This window comes from Protopterus annectens, chromosome 1.part2 (genome assembly GCF_019279795.1).
Source record: "Protopterus annectens isolate FY-2018-M chromosome 1.part2, PAN1.0, whole genome shotgun sequence".
Classification (NCBI taxonomy): Eukaryota; Metazoa; Chordata; order Ceratodontiformes; family Protopteridae; genus Protopterus; species Protopterus annectens.
Window position 1 is genome coordinate 117,122,484 of NC_056727.1, and position 22,288 is coordinate 117,144,771.

A 22,288-nucleotide genomic window follows, 5' to 3' on the forward strand; every position below is an offset into this window, starting at 1 on the left:
CTGGTGAAACATCTTCCTGGGAAGAGAATGGGAGAATTCCAGAATAATGACCATACAGTTAAGAAGAACTGTGGCAATGGTTAACTTGATCTTGGAAGCATATCCGGAGGTGTGGAATGAAGGGAGCCTAAGGATATTCTTCCATTCTACGGAAAACGGTCAAGGTCCCATCTGAGAAGTACTGAGAGGTAGGGGAACTGGAATACATAGACAGATATTAAACCATAAAGCTGTACAGCCTCAGATGTGTACAGTGTGTTTTGTATTGTATGCTTAGAACATAGCATCCTTGAAGGGCAGCCCAACATGTGGAGTTCAAGAAAAAGGATAGGACAGCGAAGAGGGGTTTAGTTGCTATACCTATGGTACGAAGTTTAAGAATGAGATTACGAGAAAAAAATTCCTTTAATAGATAATGGATCTCTGGAGACCAGTGCTGAAAGTGGTAGTCATGACCTACAGAATATAAAGGTAGTCATGACCTACAGAATATAAAAATGCTTAATAAAAAGCTTCAGTTGAACCAAGACATGACTGTTATGTAGCAGTACAAAATCATTTTAAGAAAGTACATACGTAGAAGATCATTTTGTGAATGAAGAATTGTATTTAATATAGCTTTAGAATCTGTTATTAAGCTGTTCATAGAATCTTTTTTTCCCCAAACATCTTTATTAAATGTTCACATATGACAGCCAATCTTATATGTATATAAATGAAAAACATACAAAATGATACCACTTTAGTTGCAGTTTACATCACAGACACCATTGAAGCAAGTGTAGTTAAGCTATTCATAATAACAGGTAGCAGTACAGTAACTCCATTTTCTTCTTGCTTGCTGTACATCACTTGTAGACCCCCTTCTGAAACAGATTTGTTAATATGACACTGCACATACTTGTGGATACAGTCTGGAGGGTGCAAGAACAGATGGAATTGGGCAGTGTGCTAAAATGTGATTTTGCTGTATATAACCTAGCTAGACAACTGGCTGTGCATACACAATAGGCGTAGTGGCCTCCTCCTGAGTTCAAGAGTTGTAAGCTGATGTAAACTCAAAAAAACCAATTTTTGAAACGTGTATTTTTTCTGTTGTAGATAAAAGAGAAGCTATTGCAACTGACAGAGAAGAGAAAAGAAATGATTGACAAGTGGGAGGACAGATGGGAATGGCTGAGGCTAAGTAAGTTGAACAGTTTATATAGGTGTAGACTATACATGAATGTCTTGGTTGTTACTTTTAATTCTGATTTAATTTAGGTAGTAGTGGAAAGTTTTAATTTCAACCTAACTGTGTATGTTTTAATGCAGTATCCATAACTGTACTTAACTTCCAGGCAGCTGTTCTTGAAGACGACTTTCAGAGAAAGATAACTGGACTGAGTAAAGCAGAATCTATGCTTCTTGTTTGCTGTGATCATTGTTTAGCTGTCATTAATGTTTTAATGTGACAATGGATGCATTTTAAACTAAATTATGTTGCAGTAAAAATGATAACAGATGGTTTTACTTGTATATGAAGCAGTAAAGTATCCAGATGTTAATTTTAACCTTAACAATAATGACAAGAAGAGAAAGAATCGCCAAGCTAAATTATTTCTAATTTATCCTTTAACTTATTTGCAAGTCATTTTTTCTTCTTTTTTTTTTCCCTTTTTTCTTTACATTTTGTTAAGAAAACAGTTGCAATAAACTTATCTAAAATCATCTGCATTGGGACAGAAACTTTCCCACAAAAATTTGCCACAAATGGATGTGTGTATCTAACCTGACTTCAGAGCTTTCAACTTCCCCTGCGCAGGCTTGTCTCACTCCCACACTGGAGAGATTGTCCTGTCATTGCTGATTGCACCATTTCTGCTTTCTTTTGCTACAGTCAACATGTTCAGTAGTTCCTCTTGTTCTCATCAAGCATTTATTTGAGCAAATAAGTAACCATTTTGGGATTTTTTTTCCCCTACCATCAGGTCTTGTCTGTACAGGAGACTACCCTGTATTCCTGAAATGAATATATTCTTCACGATTTTCAAAGTCTAATTTCTGAAGTCTGGTGTAGCTACATAAATAAAACTAAGGCAGCAAAGTGGAGTCTTCATGCTGGCATGATTTGCTAATCATAGCAGTGAAAAATGGTCAGCATGGGATGTTTAGAGCTGGAGTTGAGGAGCATTTGCAAAAATTATGAAAAATGATGTATATCCATGTTTACATTAATAATGCAAAAATGATGTGTGGTACTATCTTGCCGGGTTGGTGTATTCAAGTGGTTGGTGTTGGGGAAAAAATAACATTAAAGCATAGTGAATAATGTGAAGACATTCTGATATATAATTGCTTGTTTGGTAAAGCATTTATGACCGTTACCTATATTGTCATAACTACACTGCGGTGGTGGTGCTGCGGTAGCGTTGTCGCCTCATAGCAAGACATTGTCCCGTTCCATTCTCAGCTAGAGCATCTCCTGTGTGGAGGCATACGTGAATGGGGCGTGCCTTCGTTGAAGGTTGTGCGTCAGGGCTGGTAACCCAGTATGTAAAAATCCACTATCAATCATTAGCGGACCGGAGTTCCGCTGTGCCGACCTCTAACTGGGAAAAGCCGAAAGACACAAACAAACCTATATTGTCATAACTGCGTAAATTTCATAAAAGCTGTGTGATCTTCAGGTGAGCAGATGGTGTCATCTTACACAAAACTTTAAAGAATACAGTGTTGCCACTGAAACTTGTCATCTAACACAGATTGTTTTGTAGATAAACCATTGTTTTGAAATACTATGACATTATATGCATAATTTGCATAGATCTGACAGTATGAACAAGTGAACAATTCTGTCACTGATATCTTGGATTATCCTGCACACTAACAGAGATATCACCCTTTGTTTGACCAAAACACTCTTATAGAGATATAGGTTCATAGGTAGGTACTAGGCTATCTGCCCAAGGGCATTTATAAGCCTAGCCAGAGTGTGTCAACTTTCGCCGCCCCATTGATTAGTTAACTGAGCCTCTGTCAAGAAGAGCCAATGAAGTGATCCCAGGGGTTTATTTTCTGTTACCCATCCACTTGTCAAGGTTTCTCTTGAAGAGTGTTAGTGAGGGGCTCTGCCTAATGTAGTTAGGAATTTTGTTCCAAAGCATGGGGAGTCTCTGTGAAAGGAATCTATCCCTCCAACATGTTCTATTTGTTGTTGTGGCGAGGTTTAGCTCACTAGAGCGAGTGGCTCGCAGTGACTTGGATTTCTTTAGGTGGAGCATGTCCATCAGTTCTGAGTTGGACATGGCTTTGTAAGTCAAGCAGAGATCACCTCTGAGTAAGCGATATGCGACTGAGTACAGCTGGAGTTTTTCCAGTCGGGCTGCATAGGACATATGTTTGAGGCCAGTAATCCTCTTGGTGAGGTACTTTTGTGGTCTTTCTAGCTGTTGGAAGTGTCTTGTGAGGTACATCCCAAATGGGGCATTGTACTCTATGATGGGTCTGATGAGTGACGAGTAGAGGGGCACTATAACCTCTCTAATTCTAGATGCAAACCCTTTACTAATTAGATGGGCTACATAGAAGGATTTCCTAACTACTTTGGCAATATGATTGTCAAAGGAGAGATTACTATCTACTTGGGTCCCCAGATCTCTTATAACCTCTTCTGTAATAGGGGGGCTGCCACCTATGTGGTAATTCATGGGTGTTTTGTTTATCCCAAACGGGATGACTATGCATTTTTTTGGCATTTAGCTTGAGACCATGACTTTGACACCAGGTGTCCGTCTCAGTAAAACCCTTTTGGAGAATGTCCATGTCAGCCGAAGAGTCCGTTATTGCTCCCAGTTTGCAGTCATCGGCGAACTTGGTTAGCCATAGTCCTCCTGTGTTTGCCTGTACTTCTGAGAAGTATATGCCGAACAGTAGGGGTCCCAGGACCGAGCTTTGTGGGGCACCACTTGTGACTGGTTTAGAGTCGGACCTGGAGCCCACTATTCTTACCGTGTGAGTTATGTCTGTAAGCCAGTTAACAACCCATCTCATAACGTAAGGGTTTATGTTCAGGCTGGTTAGTTTTTCTATAATTCCAGAGTGGGGAATGGTGTCAAAATCCTTGGCGAGATCAAGGTAGGCTGTGTGAACTACCTTCCCCTCATCTATGGCCTTGGTGACTGTCTCAAAGAAGTCAACCAGGTTTAGTAGGCGTGATCTGCCCTTAACAAAGCCAAACTGGGTCAGGTCAAGTGTTTGGAGGTTCCCAATGTCTTTGTTAATGAGTTCCATGATGATGTGCTCCATAGCCTTGCAGACCAGGCTAGTAAGGCTTATGAGGTGATAGTTACCAGGGTCATTTGTGGCCCCTCCTTTGTGGAGCGGAATAACCGTTGCTGTGCGCCATTCTATGGGCATGTAGCCTGTGGAGAGGCTGAAGTTGAACAGTGTGTTTAGGAGGGGGGTTAGTTCGTTCTGTAGTTCGTGCAAGACGCAGCCTGGGACACCATGTGGCCCCATTGACGCTGTGCTTTTGACTTTTGAAAGGGCTGTTTTCATCTGTGTGTCTGTGATTTCCGGAAAACTACACTTTTCCGGTATTGTTTGACCCTTTGTTTGACCAAAACACTCTTACAGAGATATCACCCTTTGTTTGACCAAAACATTCTTACAGAGATATCACCCTTTGTTTCACCAAAACACTCTTACAGAGATATCACCCTTTGTTTCACCAAAACACTCTTACAGAGATATCACCCTTTGTTTCACCAAAACACTCTTACAGAGATATCACCCTTTGTTTCACCAAAACACTCTTACAGAGATATCACCCTTTGTTTCACCAAAACACTCTTACAGAGCTATCACCCTTTGTTTGACCAAAATACTCTTACAGAGATATCACCCTTTGTTTGACCAAAACACTCTTACAGAGATATCACCCTTTGTTTGACCAAAACACACTTATAGAGATATCACCCTTTGTTTGAACAAAATATTAGTATTGTTTGGCAAACCAAAAACAATGGTTTTGTAAATCTGCAGTATAAGTGGTGTCTTAGTTTAGAAGATCTCAGGAAGTAAAGGTGTTGCTTAGCCTCCTGCTTTTCAGGGCTAAGTGAATTAATGCTCATAAAGATAATCCAGTCTTACATTAAGTAATGTATTAACATAGTCTGTTTTAGGCACCAGCTAACCCAAGAAGTCACTGGAGGTCTCCTGGTCCTGATGGGGGTCCCCATCCACTGCAACTTATCCTATTTTGATATTTAGTGATATGCCTGTCAATTCAACAGAAGCTAATACAGCAATATTGTGTACTTAATAAACCAGGTGCATAATAATAACTCTTATTTGTAATTTTAAAATTGAAAGATATTTCTGGTTATAGTAGTAGTCTTTTGTCAAGTAACAGGCTGCACAATTTCATTAAATATTTTGCTACTGACACTGCCCTTGATGTAGTTAAGTCCAGCTGAAGGGTATCCTGGCCAGTAAAACTAACATCACAGCTGGCTTTTAGGCACCTGTAATACTCTTGGCTAAAAGGGCAACCCCCCACCCCACCCCCCCAGTCTTCCTTGACTGTGTGGGAGTCCCACAAAAGCTTTTGATGGTTGGGGGGAAATGAAGACAAAAAAAGATTATTCATTTTCCACTTACATGCTTTATCAAAAGCAGGATTGCAATATGACCGTGTCAGGATAAAAGTGATAATCAGTGACTGAACATGAGCAAGGCAGGCACTTGAGATCAGCAGTCCCAAGTGAATGATCTCAGTGCTCACTTGGGATTTTAAGAAGACATGATGCTTTCAATCTTCAGGGATGGTTTTCTGTTTCAGAGAATTTTATAAATACTTTCAGAACACCAGGTGCTGTAACTTTTAACTTCTTTACTCAAGATATCTGGGTAAAGCCAAAAATAATAGCAGACTAAAGGCTCAAAATCAAGAGCATATTACTCTGATTCACTTGAAAGTTAATAGAGTAATACATTTTGCATCAACATGCATTTTTTTGGACAATAAGAGTTATGAAACACTGATGTATGGATTTACTGACTGACTGGAATCCTGAATGATTTACCAACAAATATTTTTTTTAACAAGGGACGTAGCAAAATTATGAGGAAATGAGGGACATTCTGTAAAATCGGAAAGTGACAGTTATGTATTGCTCCTCAATGAGGTAAATAAAAGTGACTTACACCTGCTGCTGTTTGACAACTGTTAAGCAACAGTTTCTAGTGTGGCAGTACCAGTGTTGCACAATGTATTGCTGTTTGCTGAAGTCAGTGCAGAAATAGTATTGCTATAAAGTGTGTGTATGTGTGTGTGTGTGTGTGTGTGTGTGTGTGTGTGTGTGTGTGTGTGTGTGTTTCATTGTCTAAGACTAACAAGCTGGCTATAATTTATTTCACTTTCTAACACAAACGTCATCAGCACTGCCATTATTTTTGTGTGTGGGCAGATGTGATTGCAGTGTATTTAAGAGTAACAAGGTGACATATCTACTTTCCTTTACCATCACAAACATGGACCATAGACCTTACACATGATGAATAACTATATTTAGTGGATTGGGAGGAAGAAGATGTGTGTGAAAACAACTGTGTAGCATTGCCATTTAACAGTGCTTTGCTCTGCTCGAGTTCTTGGCTGTCTGGAGTCTGCATGCCCTCCCTTTCTGTGTGTGTCTATTCATGTACTGTGATTAACCCCAGCACCTCAAAAACATGCAGCAAATAAAATGTAATTCCTCCAGTTTCCCTGAAGGTGAACATACAGTGTGTGTGTTTTAAAAATATTACTGACTTTATTTGTGTACAAACATAATGTTGGGCATATACTTAATATAATTATATTTTAAAACTAAAGCATAAAATACATCACAGATTCACAGAACACTCAGACACTTAGAGCTTCTGGATGTCTGACAGGCTCCACTCCTCAGACTGTAAAAATGGATTTTGACATGGACTTATTGATAGTTTCTGCCCTCAGCTGCACCCATTCTAAAACCAGCCCTTTTCAGAGGTGTTTACAGAAGGTTGCTTTAAGTTGAGTAGGGGGGTGGGGATGGTGAGGTAATTGCTACTTTAATTTTCATTTTTGTCCTAGGGTTGCCACATTTTCAAATTCTTAAAGTGGGACATTTTTGGTCCAAATGTCAGATTTAGCAGACCGAAATACACCCACGGCCAGTACAAAGGACAGAACTTCACCTTTTTGCCTAAAAAGCTTATTCTTGTAGCATTTTAGTTGCTTATTCTGTTTCTTATAATATTTAGGTGTTTCAGATACAGAATAACTGTTTTATGCAACTATTACATAAAATATAAGAAATCATTTTATCCTAAAATCTCAGGACATTTGCCATTTTTACAATTTTTTTGCAGGACACAACTGCCCAAAGAGGGACTGTCCCTCGTAAAGTGGGACAGGTGATAACCCTATATAGTCCAACCTTAGAAGTGTGCACAGGAATTCATCTTGTGTTTTGGGACTGGAGACAGTGTGGTCCGTGTTTCTTTTAGTTTTCTCACAGACCTCAGAGGTGTACAGAGATGGTTACTATAACTTGTGTAGGGGCAGTGTACTGTCTAGGACCAACAAAGTACAATACATTGCTGTAATCGTTGCTTGTTTTCACGTTCCCTACAATCACAGATCAGGCATGCATACAGATGGCTGCTGCCTTTGACGGGGGTGTAAGGGTGAGGAAGTGTGCTATGTGCATACATGCCAGCAGTGACTTAAAATGTATGACTGTGGCTGTTTTATACATCTGCTTTCATCACAATCTAACATCAGAGGTATGCACAAGCAGTTACATACTTCTCAGCTGTACAGGTTTTCTCAGAATGTCCAGATTTCTGCCTCATATTTTTTGTCTGTTTCTCATAAAATTGTGATTTTTCTGGCAAATGATTGGCAAATCATTGAGGGATGACATCAGAAAATGACAGACATTTGAGTTTTAGAATTTATACCCTTCAGAAAATTCATGCTAATACAAAACATGTTATTCTATCAACTGTCAAAGTTTGTAAGAGCGATATTTAAAAAGTGCCCTATTTTTGGGGCCTTTGTCCCCCCATTATTTATGGATTTGTCCAGATTTCTTGTTCTAAGAGGTTGAGAGGTATGGGCAATGACTTTTTTGTATGGGGTAGGGGGAGGCAGGCAGTACTCACAGATAGGATTTTGTGTATCCTCACATTAACTATCGCTTGTTAAGTTTATTGTGATCTGCTATTTTGTAAGCTGTGAATATTAAACCTTGGACAACAACGTATGTCTTCCCTGAAAGAAAGAAATAGGATTGAAATTAGTTTCTTCTGTATGATTTTTGTTCAGGCCACCATTGTGCATTCCAGAGCATCTGTAGTCCTTTGGCTTCCAGAGGCCCTGACTTAAATGAGTTATTTTCCAAACAGTTACTACTGTGCTGTCTTGGTCAGGAATGATGTGTTAAAAGGATGCAAGGAAAGCTAAAATTGGAAAGCAACACACTGAATTTCTTTAACATAATTTCTGTTCAAGCCATCATTGGATGAAAATGTGTAGAAATGAAAAAAATAAAATGCACTTCAGAGCAAATAGAAAGTCATTATTTCTTGAAAAAGCTGAAGAGTAAGGGAAAATGTGAAAAAAAGGAAGAAAAAAACATAGTGTGCATGGTGTGGGGAGCCCAGGATGTGGGGGAAATCAGAGGGGAGCACTGGATGGTGTGTGGGGGTAGGGGCTGAAATAGTAGGCAGTGCCTAGGACATAATTTCACATAATCTGAGCCCTGTACATAGAGTTTTTGCAATGCATCATTGTTGCACCTAAATGCCAGGAACTATAAATATCCTAACCGTGAGATGGGTCAACATAATGTGGTACAGAGACTTGCCATTATGTAGGAAAGCATTCTGTGCATACTACTCCTAAAACTCTACAGCATGAACTAAAATATTGCTTAGGAGGAGTGGCAATGACAGGGGTGATACTTAGAATGGAAGCGTCCAGTGGACCCTCAACTTGACATTTGCTGGGCACCCCAAAATTGCAAACACCAGCCCTGAAGTCGCACAGAATATCAAAAGAATACAACTGGTGCATCCTTAGGTAACTAATAACATTTCTAACATTCTTATTTATGATTGATAGACTAAAGTAACTCTGCAGAAACAGAAAACAGAACAATGCTTTTAATACTCATGGTTCTTTGTTTCATTGTGAGCTTCCCCAAATGATAGGTCTTCTTCATTTAAGGTCATGTAAAGATTTACATTACATTTGGCCCACCTGTGTGGGAGAAGTAAAGTACAGTTGTGTACACTTACCATAAATGTAGATGTTCCAGTGTATTCACTGTTGCGTCATTACATTTGGGTTATCCTGCTGGCAGGTTGCCCTCAGTCGGCCTGAATTCCAAAGTCTTGGGTCCTGCGTCAGTTGCTGTCACCTCTTCCCCGATGTCAGGTTGTCAGGGGTATAAATGATTCAGCCGACGCCATTTTATTCAGTTTTTCTTGCCCCAGATGTCAGGTGCCCCCAAAAGGGTAGGCTAAAATTATGTAAATAAAACATACATGTACCAAAATAAGCTTTACCTTCATCTATAAGCAAATACACCACCTAGGTTGCATAGATTAGAGAAGTAAAGTTAAGGTCCAGCAAAAAGAAGGGGGTGGCGGGTGGGTAACCTGGACTGCAACAGTGAATACACTCGAACATCTACATTTATGGTAAGTGTACACAACTGTACTATGTTCTTCGTGTTTCACTGTTGCAGTCATTACATTTGGGTTGAGTCCCAAAGCTATGGTTGGGGGGCTGGAGCTAAACAGCATTAGGAGCGGCTATGAGGCCCTGCAGAACTGCAGTGGCAAAATCTGCCCTGGATTTAGAGTAAAGAGGCATATTGTAATGTTTTGTAAAGGTTTGTCTTGAGCTCCAAGTAGCAGCCTCTAAAATGTCTTTGGTTGGTACTCCCCTGGGAAAGGCTGCAGAAGTGGCCGCAGCTCTGGTTGAATGTGGCCTAATGGCCTTAGGCACTGGTTTGCCATGGTGTGAGTAGCAGAAACGAATGCAGTGGCCTATCCACTTTGAAATAGTCTGGTTGGAGATAGCCTTTCCTTGTGATGCTGTGGCATATGCCACTAGTAATTGTTCTGTCTTTCTGAAGGCTTTAGTTTTGTCCAAGTAAAATCTAAGTTGTCTGTGTACGTCCAAAGAATGCAGAATTTTCTCCCCCTTGTTCTGTGGATTTGGAAAAAAGTTGGCAAATGAATTGTTTGGTTAAGGGCTACACTGGATACCACCTTAGGCATAAATGTAGGGTTTTTTTCTCAGAGAGACCCTGTCTGGATAAAAAATAATATAGGGTTCCACAGCCATGAGAGCCTGTAGCTCTGAGACTCATCTTGTTGAAGTTATTGCTAGGAGCAGAGCTGTTTTCCAAGATAAGAACTTTATATCCGCAGTAGCCGCTGACTCAAATGGCGGTAAGGTGAGTTTTTCCAAGACATAATTGAGGTCCCATGCAGGTATTGGCATTCTCCTTGGAGGCCTTAAGTTTTTGGCTCCTCTGAGGTACTGCCTTAATAAAGGATGAGAAGAGTGGTGGCTGTATTGTAATGAGCCGAAATGGCAGAGGCATGGATCTTAATTGATGAAAAAGATAGGCCTTTGTCCAGCATCTCAGTTAAGTATTGCAAAATCTGAGGAATATTTGGGACAGCTGTAAAGTTCCTTGAGCTTGGTTCCGAGCGCAAAATCTCTTCCATTTTCCAGCATAGGATTTTCTAGTACTAGGCCTTCTGGCTTCTAAAATGACATCCATCACAGCTTTACTGAGAGGTGTGGTTTGTATGGCTACATTATTCGCCATGCTGCCAGGTTTAGGGTCCTGAGTTGGCTGTGCATAATTTGATTGTTTTGCTGGGACAGTAGATGAGGTATTTGAGGTAAGGTCCAGGCTGGGCATTGGGACAAGTTTCTTAAGATCGGATACCAGTACTGGCGTGGCCAGTCTGGGGCAATCAGAATCATTTTTGGTTTCTCCTGCTTGACCTTTAGGAGTACCTTGGGGAGGAGAGGCAGTGGAGGAAAGGCATACACTGATAGGTTTGTCCAGTTGAAAGATAAGGCATCCACTTTCCAAGCTTGTCTGTGATAAGTCCTTGTGCAGAATCTTTTTAGTTGATAGTTTTGAGGGGAGGCAAATAGATCTATGTCGGGGCGTCCCCATTTTTTTGTTATCATGCTGAAGACTTGTGGATCCAGGTGCCACTTGTGGGGATCCATAAGGTTTCTGCTTAGTTCGTCTGCCAGAGTATTTTCCTTTCCTGGCAGGAATTGTGCCTGCAGATGAACTTGGTAAGTCAATGCTGTGTCCCATAAAGCCATGGCTAGTCTGCACAGGGGATAAGAATGAGTGCCCCCTTGCTTGTTTATGTACCACATGACCGTGGTGTTGTCTGTCTTTATCATTAGTTGTCCTGGATGAAGTAGGTCCTTGAAGGCCGTCAGGGCATTTTAAACAGCTAGCATCTCTTTTTGATTGATATGTATATGCTTTTGGTTTGTGGACCAGGTGCCCTGAATGCCTCTTCCTGCCATGTGTGCCCCTCAGGCATAATCTGATGCATCCGTCGTTAGGCTGTGCCTGGCTGGGGGTAGTGAGAATGGCTGTCCCTTGTTTTGGTGACCAGCCTTGGCCCACCATCGAAACCCTTGTTGCAGGCAGGGAATTAGAGTAATCATTGTTTCCAGACTGTGGCAATGTTGTGTCCAGACACTTTTTAGGTACCATTGAATTTTCCTCATATGCAGTCTTGCATATGGAATTAGTAAGATGCATGATGCCATGAAGCCCAAAGCCTGCAGAATTTTTCTTGCAGATATCTGGGCCTTTGTTGCCATTTCCTTGAAATAGGTAGTCAGTTGCCTTTGTTTGTCCGAAGTGAGATAAGCCATCTGGGCAGTTGTATTTAAGCTTGCACCCAGGAGTATTATCTCTTGTGAGGGTACTAGTTTTGATTTCTTTTTGTTGACTGTGTACCCTATGTTAAAAGTCTTATCACAAACGTCAGATGCTGTAGTAGAATGTCCTTGTTCTCTGCTTGTATGAGGCAGTCGTCCAAGTAAGGATATATTTGTATTCCTCTTTGTCTGCAGTAAGCAATTACTGGTGCCAGGCACTTTGTGAAGACCCTGGATGCAGTAGATAAGCCAAAGGGCAGTGCATTGAATTGGTAATGCTTTGAGCCAGCCTTGAATCTGAGGTATCTTCTGCATGATTGTCTGATTGGGACATGCAGGTATGCCTCTTTTAGGTCTAAAGTCACGAGCCAAGCCTTGCTGCCCAGCATGGGCAGAAGCTGCTGTAAGGTCAACATCTTGAATTTTGGTATATCCAGGAAAGTGTTTAGAATAGATAGGTCCAGTATTGGTCTCCATGCTTTGTCCTTTCTGGGTACCAAGAACAGTCTTGAGTAAAATAGTTGTCCCTGCTCTTGCTGTGGCACTTGTTGAATAGCCCTCATGTCCATGAGAGCTGCAACTTGTTTTTGAGCCTCTGCCCATTGATTCTTTGGCAGGTCTGGCCAACTGTTTGTCCTTGGCAGGGTATGGAAATGAAACTTGTAGCCTTGTGACACTGTCTAGAACCCATTTGTCCTGGGTTATAATGTGCCAATTTTGAGAAAAAAGTGCTAGTTTTCCCTTAAGGGTGCTGCCAGAAGATAAATGCTTGGAGCAGGCAGGGGGAAGTCATTGGTACTGTTTCCTGTATGGTTGTGATTTGTCTTCTCCCACCTTTGGTGGTAGAAGCACCCCACTGCTTAGACCTGTATGAACCTTGCGGCTGTGATCTGCCTCTAGGGCGTCTGGATCTGCCCCTTTGAGGTCTGTCTGAGACGGGAAAGGATCAATTCTTTGTAGGCCAGTGCCTGCTGAATCTAGGTGGCTGTACCTGTAAGAAACTCTTGACCGTTTGCATAGATTTAGCTTTGTGCTCCATTTTCTTTAACACCTCTTCTGCCTTGACACCAAACAAGATATCATGTTGTAATGGAGCATCTAATAATTTTGCTTTAACATGGTCAGGCAGATTTTGTTCCTTTAACCAAGCATGCCTCCTAATGACAGAACCCGTAACAGCGGCCCTGCAGGAGGCCTCCAGAGAATCAAACCCACATTGCAAAGTATGTTTTCCAACTTGTTCAGCTGCATGCAATAATTCCTGCATTTCTTTGTTTTCTGCACATTCAGAATTTGTCATCATTTTCTGTTTAAGCAGTGTCACGATATATTGCTGATATTTGAGCATATGAAACTGGCAATTTAAGGCCCTTATAGCCAAAGTAGCAGATGTGTAAATCTTTTTTCCTCATCTATCCAGTGCCCTAGAATCCCTGTCAGAGGAGGTAGGGTTTTTTGCAGTGGAAGCCTTGACCCCTTTGGGACCCTGAGAAATAGTTTCTGGGTCTGCAGTAGGGTTTTTGCAAAGGATTTTATGAGAGTCAGGGACCCTGTAGTATCTGTCTGGCTTAACAGGAGCTGGAGGTAAAGAGTCAGGGGTCCGACTAGACTCCGAGAACATATCATCTACAATGCCTAACACAGGTGGAATAGCCAGAGGCCTGTGTTGAGGTAGTAAAAGGAAGTCTCTGAGCGTTTTCTTAGATTCTGAAAAAATCTTGGCTCTCCCAGTGGAAGTGCTCCCTCATGGTATGCAAGGTTTCCCCAAAAGAGTAGTCCTCAGGAGGAGAAGCTGAAGGAATTGATTCTTTAGCATCAGAATCCTCATAGGGGGGAAGAGAGTATTCCTGATCAGAAGAGGAATCAGAAGAAATGGAAACCTGATCTGAAGATTCATAGTCTGTCTCTTGCCTAGGCCTCTTATCCAGAGGGGCATGGGAACCCCTGATCAAGGTAATTAAGTCTTCGGCCATTTTGAGTATCTGTTTTTTGGGCATGGAGGCCTGTCCTTGTGGCTGGTTAACTTGTTTCTTTGCCTTTAAAGGTGTTTTAGTCTTTGTCTTTGTAGTCGGTTTAATATATAATTGTTTAGGTCTGAATACACCTTCAGAAGCCGATGCCTGCTCAGCGGCTCCAGACCCATCTGAGGAAATAATCTCCGAGGTTCCAATACCTTGAGTTTCCAGCGGCCTGGCCGACTCCACGTGGGAGTCGGTAGCGGCCTGCGACTCTAAAGTAGCGGGCGTCAGGGGCTGCGAAAGCACCTCACTGAGAACCGGTGAACTGGCGACTTGCTTAGGAGAAGCTTCGTTGTCTGTTCTGGACCTCGGTTGCCTGTCTTTTTCTTTGTGTTTTTTTGTGAACTCCGGTAGTCGGATGGCTATCCGACAACAGTGCATAATTAAATCTTCACCCAAAATAGCTTAATGCAAAATCGTACCGACGCTTAATAGTGCGTTGGTTAAATCTAGCACAAAACCGACAACTAGAAACGTCGTGGTCAGGGCCTCGGCAAGGAATACAGTAAGAATGAAAGTTCTTAGGAGGTATTTGCTTCCCACAAGAAATACAGTTATTAACTTTTTATGACATCGGTCTGGAGCAAGAAAAAAGTTTAGCTATTAATGAAGACTTTGGATCTGAAACTCGAACACGAAAATCTCAGGAGTCGGCCGACCGGCACTTGCAAACTGCTTCTGCTTTGGGCACCGCACGGCAAGAAAGACTGAATAAAATGGCGTCTGCTGCATCATTTATACCCCTGACGACCTGACGTCGGGGAAGAGGCGACAGCAACCGACGCCGGACCCAAGACTTTGGAATTCAGGCTGACTGAGGGCAATCTGCCAGCAGGATAACCCAAATGTAATGACTGCAACAGTGAAACACGAAGAACATCAGTCCAGTGTTCTCGGCCAAAATTCTTTACACACTGACGTTTGCCCTTAGTCTTGATCTTAACTGTAACAGTCGTCTTCCTTATGTATGGTTCCTCCTTTTCAGTACTCTGTGTCCACACACACACATGGCATATAACCCATCCTAGACGATTTCTACTAATACAGAAAGATAAAAGATGTCTTTTTAGCAGAACTTTATCTTCATTTTCTTTCCTGTTCTTCTTTTGGAGTTGAAAGCTAAGATGTATTCGTAAATCATATGTTGGTTATGTGTGTCACCTTAGCCACACTTCAGAATAACCCCTAACTGTGCTGTCTGTAGCTCTCAACAGCATCTACTGCATGTCTATAAGCCCAACAAAAATATCGGTAAGCTCCTCTAAAGCTACTCTGTAACAAATGCCCAGAATAAGCTTCCCTTAAGTGTCAATTCTATCACTAACCCCAAGTCCTTTAAAATAACCCTGAAAGAAAGCCTCTACAAATCTTGGTCCTACCCATGCAGTGATCCTACTTAACTTAGCTTTCACTTCCTATAAAATTGCATCCTTCTGTGAGCTGAATTAATACACCTTCTCTCTTTTACAACTTTGTATCCTGTTCTCTCATCTTCTCTGCTGCTTCCTTATAGTTTAACAGTTTTCCATTGCTCCCTGAGCTTCCTGAACTTGTCTGATCACTAGCCTTTTATACAAGGTTTTAATTCTCATGTATATATTATAGGTCTTAAAGGTCCTACTGTTCCTATTCCTTTAGCCACCCTGTGACCTCTATGGTTATGTTTTTTCTGTTCCTCTCCTATTACTGACTGCTCTCTGTTATGATGTATACATTGTACAATATTTAGTATGTTGTCATTTGCTTGCTGCCTCTGTTATTATTATACCTTGTACTATGTGTGCTTAGTATTTATTCAACTTGCTCATTGTTGGGGGAGACGACAACAACAGTATTGGAGGTGATGAATGATACCAATGAAAGGGATGGGATGTATGAATGTACCATTGTGAAGAATCTTAGGTTCATAGGTTCATAGGTTCATACTAGGCTATCTGCCCGAGGGCATTTACAAGCCTAGCCCATCGTTTTGTGGCTTAGGCCACCCTATGGGGAGGGGAACTATATATATTTTTTTTTCTGTGCCTCAGTGACACTGACACTGAGGTAATCCCTGGGTATATATATCCCATCCCCATCCATTGGTTTCAAGAATTTCAAGGAACAAGGCCAGCCAGGTGCTCCTCTCTCATACCGGTTAAGTCTCCGCCCTTTGTGGCTCTGATGGATCTTAAGCTTGAGCATGATTTCAGCATTTACAATTATAGTAGGACAGCTGCGAGTACTGATTGGGCAGAACTGTTCTCAGAAGGGCTCAACTTTGTGTCAACAACTGGTAGTGACATTGTCAATACTATTTTGGAGTTTAAATTATTCACTAGGAAGTTGAATTTGGAACTCTTTTTTTTCACAGGAGGGTACTGGACAATGCATGTTGCAGGGGAATCTAGGACGATTAAATAGACCAAGTACTTTCATTCCCCCTATGCACCCGACAGTACAAATGTAGGAGACCCTCTGTGAAAATTAATTCAGAAAAGTGGTTGCCAAAAATAATAACAAAAACCTTTTTGATAATAATGGGGCCAATAATTTAACTAGGCAAGAAATTACATTGCTCCGTGATATTTTGGAGAATGATGAAATCCGGATTATGAAACCGGATAAGGGGGGAGGAATTGCTATCATGGATGGGTGTGATTACAGTAGTAAAATGACTGACTTATTGTACAGTTACACATACACGGAGGTTTCCAAAAATGAGTTGAATATATCCTACAGGCGTATATATTTAGACATTGAACAACTTTTACTCAATGAGCAAATTACTTTAGAAATTTCTAGATTTTTGGAAACTAACCATCCTAGGATTCCTACCATTTTTGGAATCCCTAAAATACATAAGAATATCTCTGACCCCCCCCCCCCTTACGACCGATTGTTGATGCAAAAGCTTCTAAAACCTTCAGTTTGGCTAAATATATTGACAGCACTGTTAAGCACACCCTCGATAACAGAGACGTGGTGATCAAGGACTCCTGGGACTTTCTGTCTAAAGTCAAGAACAGTATGTACCACGAGGACTTGATCTTGGTCACTACTGACATTTGTGACCTCTTCTCAGTAATACCCCATGATGTTGGACTAGAATGGTTCTATGACTATGCTTAAAACAGTACATTGAACCATGACACTATCCTTACGATCAGGTCCTGTATGGAAATGGTTCTGGACAACAATTTTATCACTTTTGAGGGGTATTTATTCAAGCAGATGCAGGGGGTGGCAATGGGTGCATGTTGCGCACCATCATTTGCTAACATTGTATTAGCACATTGGGAAGACCTCTATGTAGTGAACTCTGAATTCAAGGACATGTGGGTACTATATGGACGGTACCTGGATGATATGGTCTTATTTTGGCATGGGAGCGAAGATGACCTGAATAGGTTCTTCGTTTACATCAACAACACTACCAACTTTGAAATTTACTATGACCAAGGACCTTGACACCTTGAATTATTTGGATGTTACTATTAAGAAAGATCACTTTAAGGGTAGATTTACTTCACACCTTTATAGAAAACCGACCTATTCCAATTCTTTGTTGCATTCTGAGAGTTGCCACCCTCTGCATCAGAAAAAATCCCTTGTCAAAGGTCAATACGTGAGATTGGCCAGAATGGTGTCTGACCAGGACGATTTTGTTAAAGAATGTGATGTCTTAATGGGAATGTTGCAGAAAAGAGGTTACCCCTTTAACTTTGTCAATGACATAGCTGAAGAAGTCAAATCAATAAGAGCTGGGGGTATTTATTCTACACTCTTGGAGAAGCCCGAAGGTTGAATAGAACCTCTGGTTTGGTCAAAACTGATAGTTTTACTAGGGCATGTGTCCTGCCCTTCACTAGGGATTTTTTTAACATTAGAAGCATCATTTATGATTTTTGGACCATTTTATGTTTGGATGAGAAGATCAACAAAAGGTTGGGGGAAAAACCTCTTGTGGTTTACAAAAAGGGCACCTCCTTGAAAGGCCTGGTGGAGAGGAATAAGTTAAAGGCAGGCCTAGGTGGAACTTTTAAATGTGGGAGGTGTGGACAGTGACTCTGTATATTGGACACTGATTCCATTAGAGTCAGGAACTATGGTAAAATTACTACTAATCGGAAGTGTTACTGTTACACCAAGGGAGTGGTATATATTGCAATCTGTATGCTATGTGAGGGGTACTATGTGGGGAAGACAATCAGAGCCCTCAGACAAAGAATATATCAACACAACTATGATATACTAAAAAATAAAGAAACCAATGCTTTATTTAAACATATAAAGGTACACCCGACATTATTTTAAATTTTTTGTACTTGAACAAGTAGACCTGGGTCCACGCGGGGGGGCCAACAATGACTTCCTTGAATATTTAGAGCTCAAGTGGCAGATCAAATTAAGTCCATGTCAACCACCTGGGCTCAATGACAAGTTATCCATTAGTTCTGTATTAAAACTAAAATCAGCTTTTTTTATGTGATTTTATTCAAGATCTGTGTTTTAAATCATACTTCAATACGTAAATACATTAATGTCTATGTGGTTGGTAGGTGGCAGTTACTGTGATCATGTGTTACTGTCTTTTTAAACTGCTTAATTATTTTACAGGAAATGATGTTTGCTTTCTCAAGCAATGGCTGTAAGGGTTAGGGTATTTAAATATGGCATTTTTTGTATGCTCTTGTTCTGATGAAGTCTTGTGAACTTTTTTCAATACATTTTCTGGATTTAGTGCTGCAGTGTTCCTTTGGTGGTCCTCTTCATATATTTTTTTCAACTTGCTCATTGTAATTAATTTTTGTCATGTCACTTACTCTATATTCTCATATTATTTGTATTATTTTGAGCTTTTTTCCTCGGGTCTGCACTGAAAAATGGCTTTTTGCCCAGTCAGACTAACCTTGTTAACAAATGTTAAATAAATAAATATAAATAATAAATAACCAATAAGAGATGAGGAGGTACTGAATCAGTTCTTCAGTCTTCCTGTTCTGTTTTTTTTTCTGCATGTGTTATAAGTTCATAAGTACTTGGGCTAATAATCTGTGAGGATCTTTAGAAGCCTAGCCATGCATTCTCATGGTGCTAATTAATATTGTGCAAAAAGAATCTCCAAAGACAAGTATATGTCAGGTACTTGCATGTTTCCCCTATCTAGCACCCAGCACGCATCCATTGTTTTTCAACTGTTGACCAAGGGACAATAACTCTGTATTATAATGTACCATGCCGAAAACCAACTGTTTACATTGGTTTTAATACCTTTTTAAGCAGTGACTTTGGGAGGCAACCGACTTCAACCAGCACCACACTTCCCACTGAGTTATTTTAATTTCAGTAGATATTGCAGTCAACCTCTCTTTTCTGCACAAATTAAAAGATCACAATTGCAGCTAATAATACTTATTTTATTAGACCCCCCAAAGAAAATAGAACTTCTGTTAACTTCTAAAATGTCTTGGCTCATAGTTAAGAGGTCAGCTCCTCCCTCATGTCCTGTTGAGGAAATAAGCACATTGCTGTAAAGCAGTAAAGAAAATATTTAAATAAATTACGGAAGGAAGCAGAAAGGCAGGGGAGAATGAACATCTAACATGTCATTAGTAATAATTTCCTGCTATTTCAAGGAGTAATTGTGGTATAAAGCCATCACGCGACCATATAGGGACTAAGTCCTGCATCCCCTTCTGATAAGAAAATGTGAATTTCACCAAAGACACGGGGAGGGGCAAAGTTAAAGTTAAATTGGGAAGCTCCCAGTACACAGATTTCAGCCACATCATCCTGTCAGTAAAACAGTCACAGATCTAGAAAAAATTTAAAGGGTACCCCCCAAAAAACAAGAAGTAAAAAAATGCCTTCAGTTGCACATTTTCTTCACCTCACCTCAGCTTTTTATCCGAAAAGCTCAGCCTGTAGCGAGAGATGCACAAACCTTGAGCACTTGCCTTAGCAAATATTATCAACTATACGTGTCTCAGGAATAAGTTAAACACTGCAGCTCTTTCTTTTTAATATCCTGACATGCAGTACTGCTGGGGCTGCAGTGGGCCCATTTCCCTACCTCCAGGATGGGTGAGCCAGTATCCTCCACTGACAGCTGTACTCTTCTGTCCAGTTCCACCAGGGTGTAGGCCACTGCTGTTTCTCAGGTCGTTTGAGTTATATTCGTGTCTATATCCCCTGTGTAACATGGGCATGCTTGAGGTTCCGGTCATGATATCAGAATACCAGATACTAGTAGGGTTTAGACCTGCTTGCAAGATATGGGTGTCCCTTGAAGCGTTAATGACAGCATGAAGTTTGCATTCACCTGCAAACCTTGTCACCTGAAGTCCCCTGATTTATCTTGGATATTGGAGAATTATATGCCAAAGATGAGTGACCCAGTATGGAACTCTGTGGGTTGCCACTAGAGAAGTCTTTTAGAGGTAAATGTGATTGAGCATTTCAGTTGGATTTCAAAGAAAATGTCAGACTTACAAGAGGTACTTTGAGTTGCTAAAGCATAAACAAATGCAAGACAACTCCCATCCTTCCTGTCTTTTGGTCATCTTCAAGGACAAGAAAATTAGTCAACATATAGCAGAACAATGTAAGTAGTATTCTCCGTACCTGTTAAGAAATGGCAAAAAAAAGGAAAAAAAAGTCGCCTGACTATATGTCATTTCTGCATTACCTTTACCAAAAAGGAAGAGCCTCTCCAATGGGAAGTGCACAAAACTTAAGCATATTTCCAATAAGCATCCTTATAGTTTGTGCTCCAGAACAGGTGGTCACAAAAATAAAGAGCGAAAAAAGAATTTAAAAACAAAGATATTTTTCTTACTGAACATATTGCCCCAAATCAGCGTCACTCAGGGTATGTAAACTCTACCCCAAAGCTAACAGTCTGAGAGAAATATAATCTTTAGCTATCAGGCACTGTGAAAGAATCCTATAAAAAGGAAAGGATGTCAATGCAGTGTGACTTGATTTGAGTGCCTGAAGTGCACTGTTAAAAACAATCCTTGACTCTGAAGATTTTTGTGATACAAGTCCACTAGTTCTAGGTTGATCAGAATAACAATCACTGTGTCTGACACTTGCTGTCCTATATTTGGATTGTTAACAACAAGTCATTGTAGAATCATAATTGCCTTTTGGGTGAGTCAGATGTTCTCATCTCATAGAGATGTTTTTTAGAGGAGCTGTGTCTAGTAGCCAAAACTGAATTTTCTTTTACTGTAGTGTCAAAAGAGAGAAGAAATGTTTACAATGTCTTTGCTTTTTTTGCATAATAGTTATTGTCACAGTACATTCAAGCCTCCTTTATTCTGCATGTCTTTCTGGTCTGCTACGGTTTGGCAGGACTCTGTCTTGATGTTACAGTTGCTAAAATGGATTAAAAAAGGTCTTCGTGCAGATTGCTAATTGATTTTTAGTTTTTATCTGGAAACAAAGTCCACATAACCAGGTATGCCTCATGGAGGTCCCACAGTCCTTTTTCTACCACTCAGGAATACCAAAAAAAAAACCAACTAGCCCTGTCATCTGAATCCACAAAGCAGGCTTCTAACGGTTCTGTCATGGCACTTGTAGGAGCCATACAGTACTCAACATCCACCATGTCTTTGGTAACCTCATAAATGCAGTCCAAGTGTTCTGAATATGCAGCTTCCATTTCTTTTGTCCTCCTGATGCTGCTTTCCATACACTGGCTGAGTCAGGAATATATTTTAACTAACTTGTAGCTTATAACTTCATACAGTGGATTCACAAAGGCACTGGAGCACAGACATGATCTAATACCTTTTATTTGACCAACATACAGTTTGCAGTTGCTCAAGCTTTCTGGCTAGCAGGAGCTCTTCATTAGATATTTAAAGGAAAACTCCACCTTCTTCTACAGCTTAAGTCAACTCTTATGTTTCTTTTCTCCCAACAGTATGATTCCAGTACTGTGTAGGTACCTGAAATCTGTTTGTACTTTATAAAACTTTCATTTCCTCACTTTGATATGAAAGAAAGGGAATGACCAGATATTTTTTTTATAAGCTTAACTTCTCACATAAATTGCAGATTAATTTGTCTACACCTGCATTACATACCACATGCACAGATAAATTTGTAGTCGGGAGCTCAGGCTGCTGTAAACAAGACAGAGGGGTGTGAAACTATTTTCCATTGCCTTTCTTGCAGAGAGGAGGAGAACTTAAAATGATTCACAGCCGATTCCAATGTAGCAATGCCTTTCATAGCAAAACAAAGCAATTAGATCAGTCAGTGGTTCAAAGGCAATTGTCACCTCTTTTGACAAATTTACATAAGTATCATCACA

General features: G+C 40.5%; 1 protein-coding gene across 1 annotated transcript in view; it reads left to right on the top strand.

Annotated features, from left to right (window-relative positions):
* Positions 1 to 22,288, top strand: part of SPTBN1 (spectrin beta, non-erythrocytic 1) — a 2,377,138-nt gene that overhangs the window by 1,929,624 nt on the left and 425,226 nt on the right. Inside the window, exon 29 of the mRNA XM_044055150.1 lies at positions 1,102 to 1,186. Within this exon, the coding sequence (XP_043911085.1) occupies positions 1,102 to 1,186 (85 nt within the window). The remainder of the gene's footprint in view (positions 1 to 1,101; positions 1,187 to 22,288) is intronic.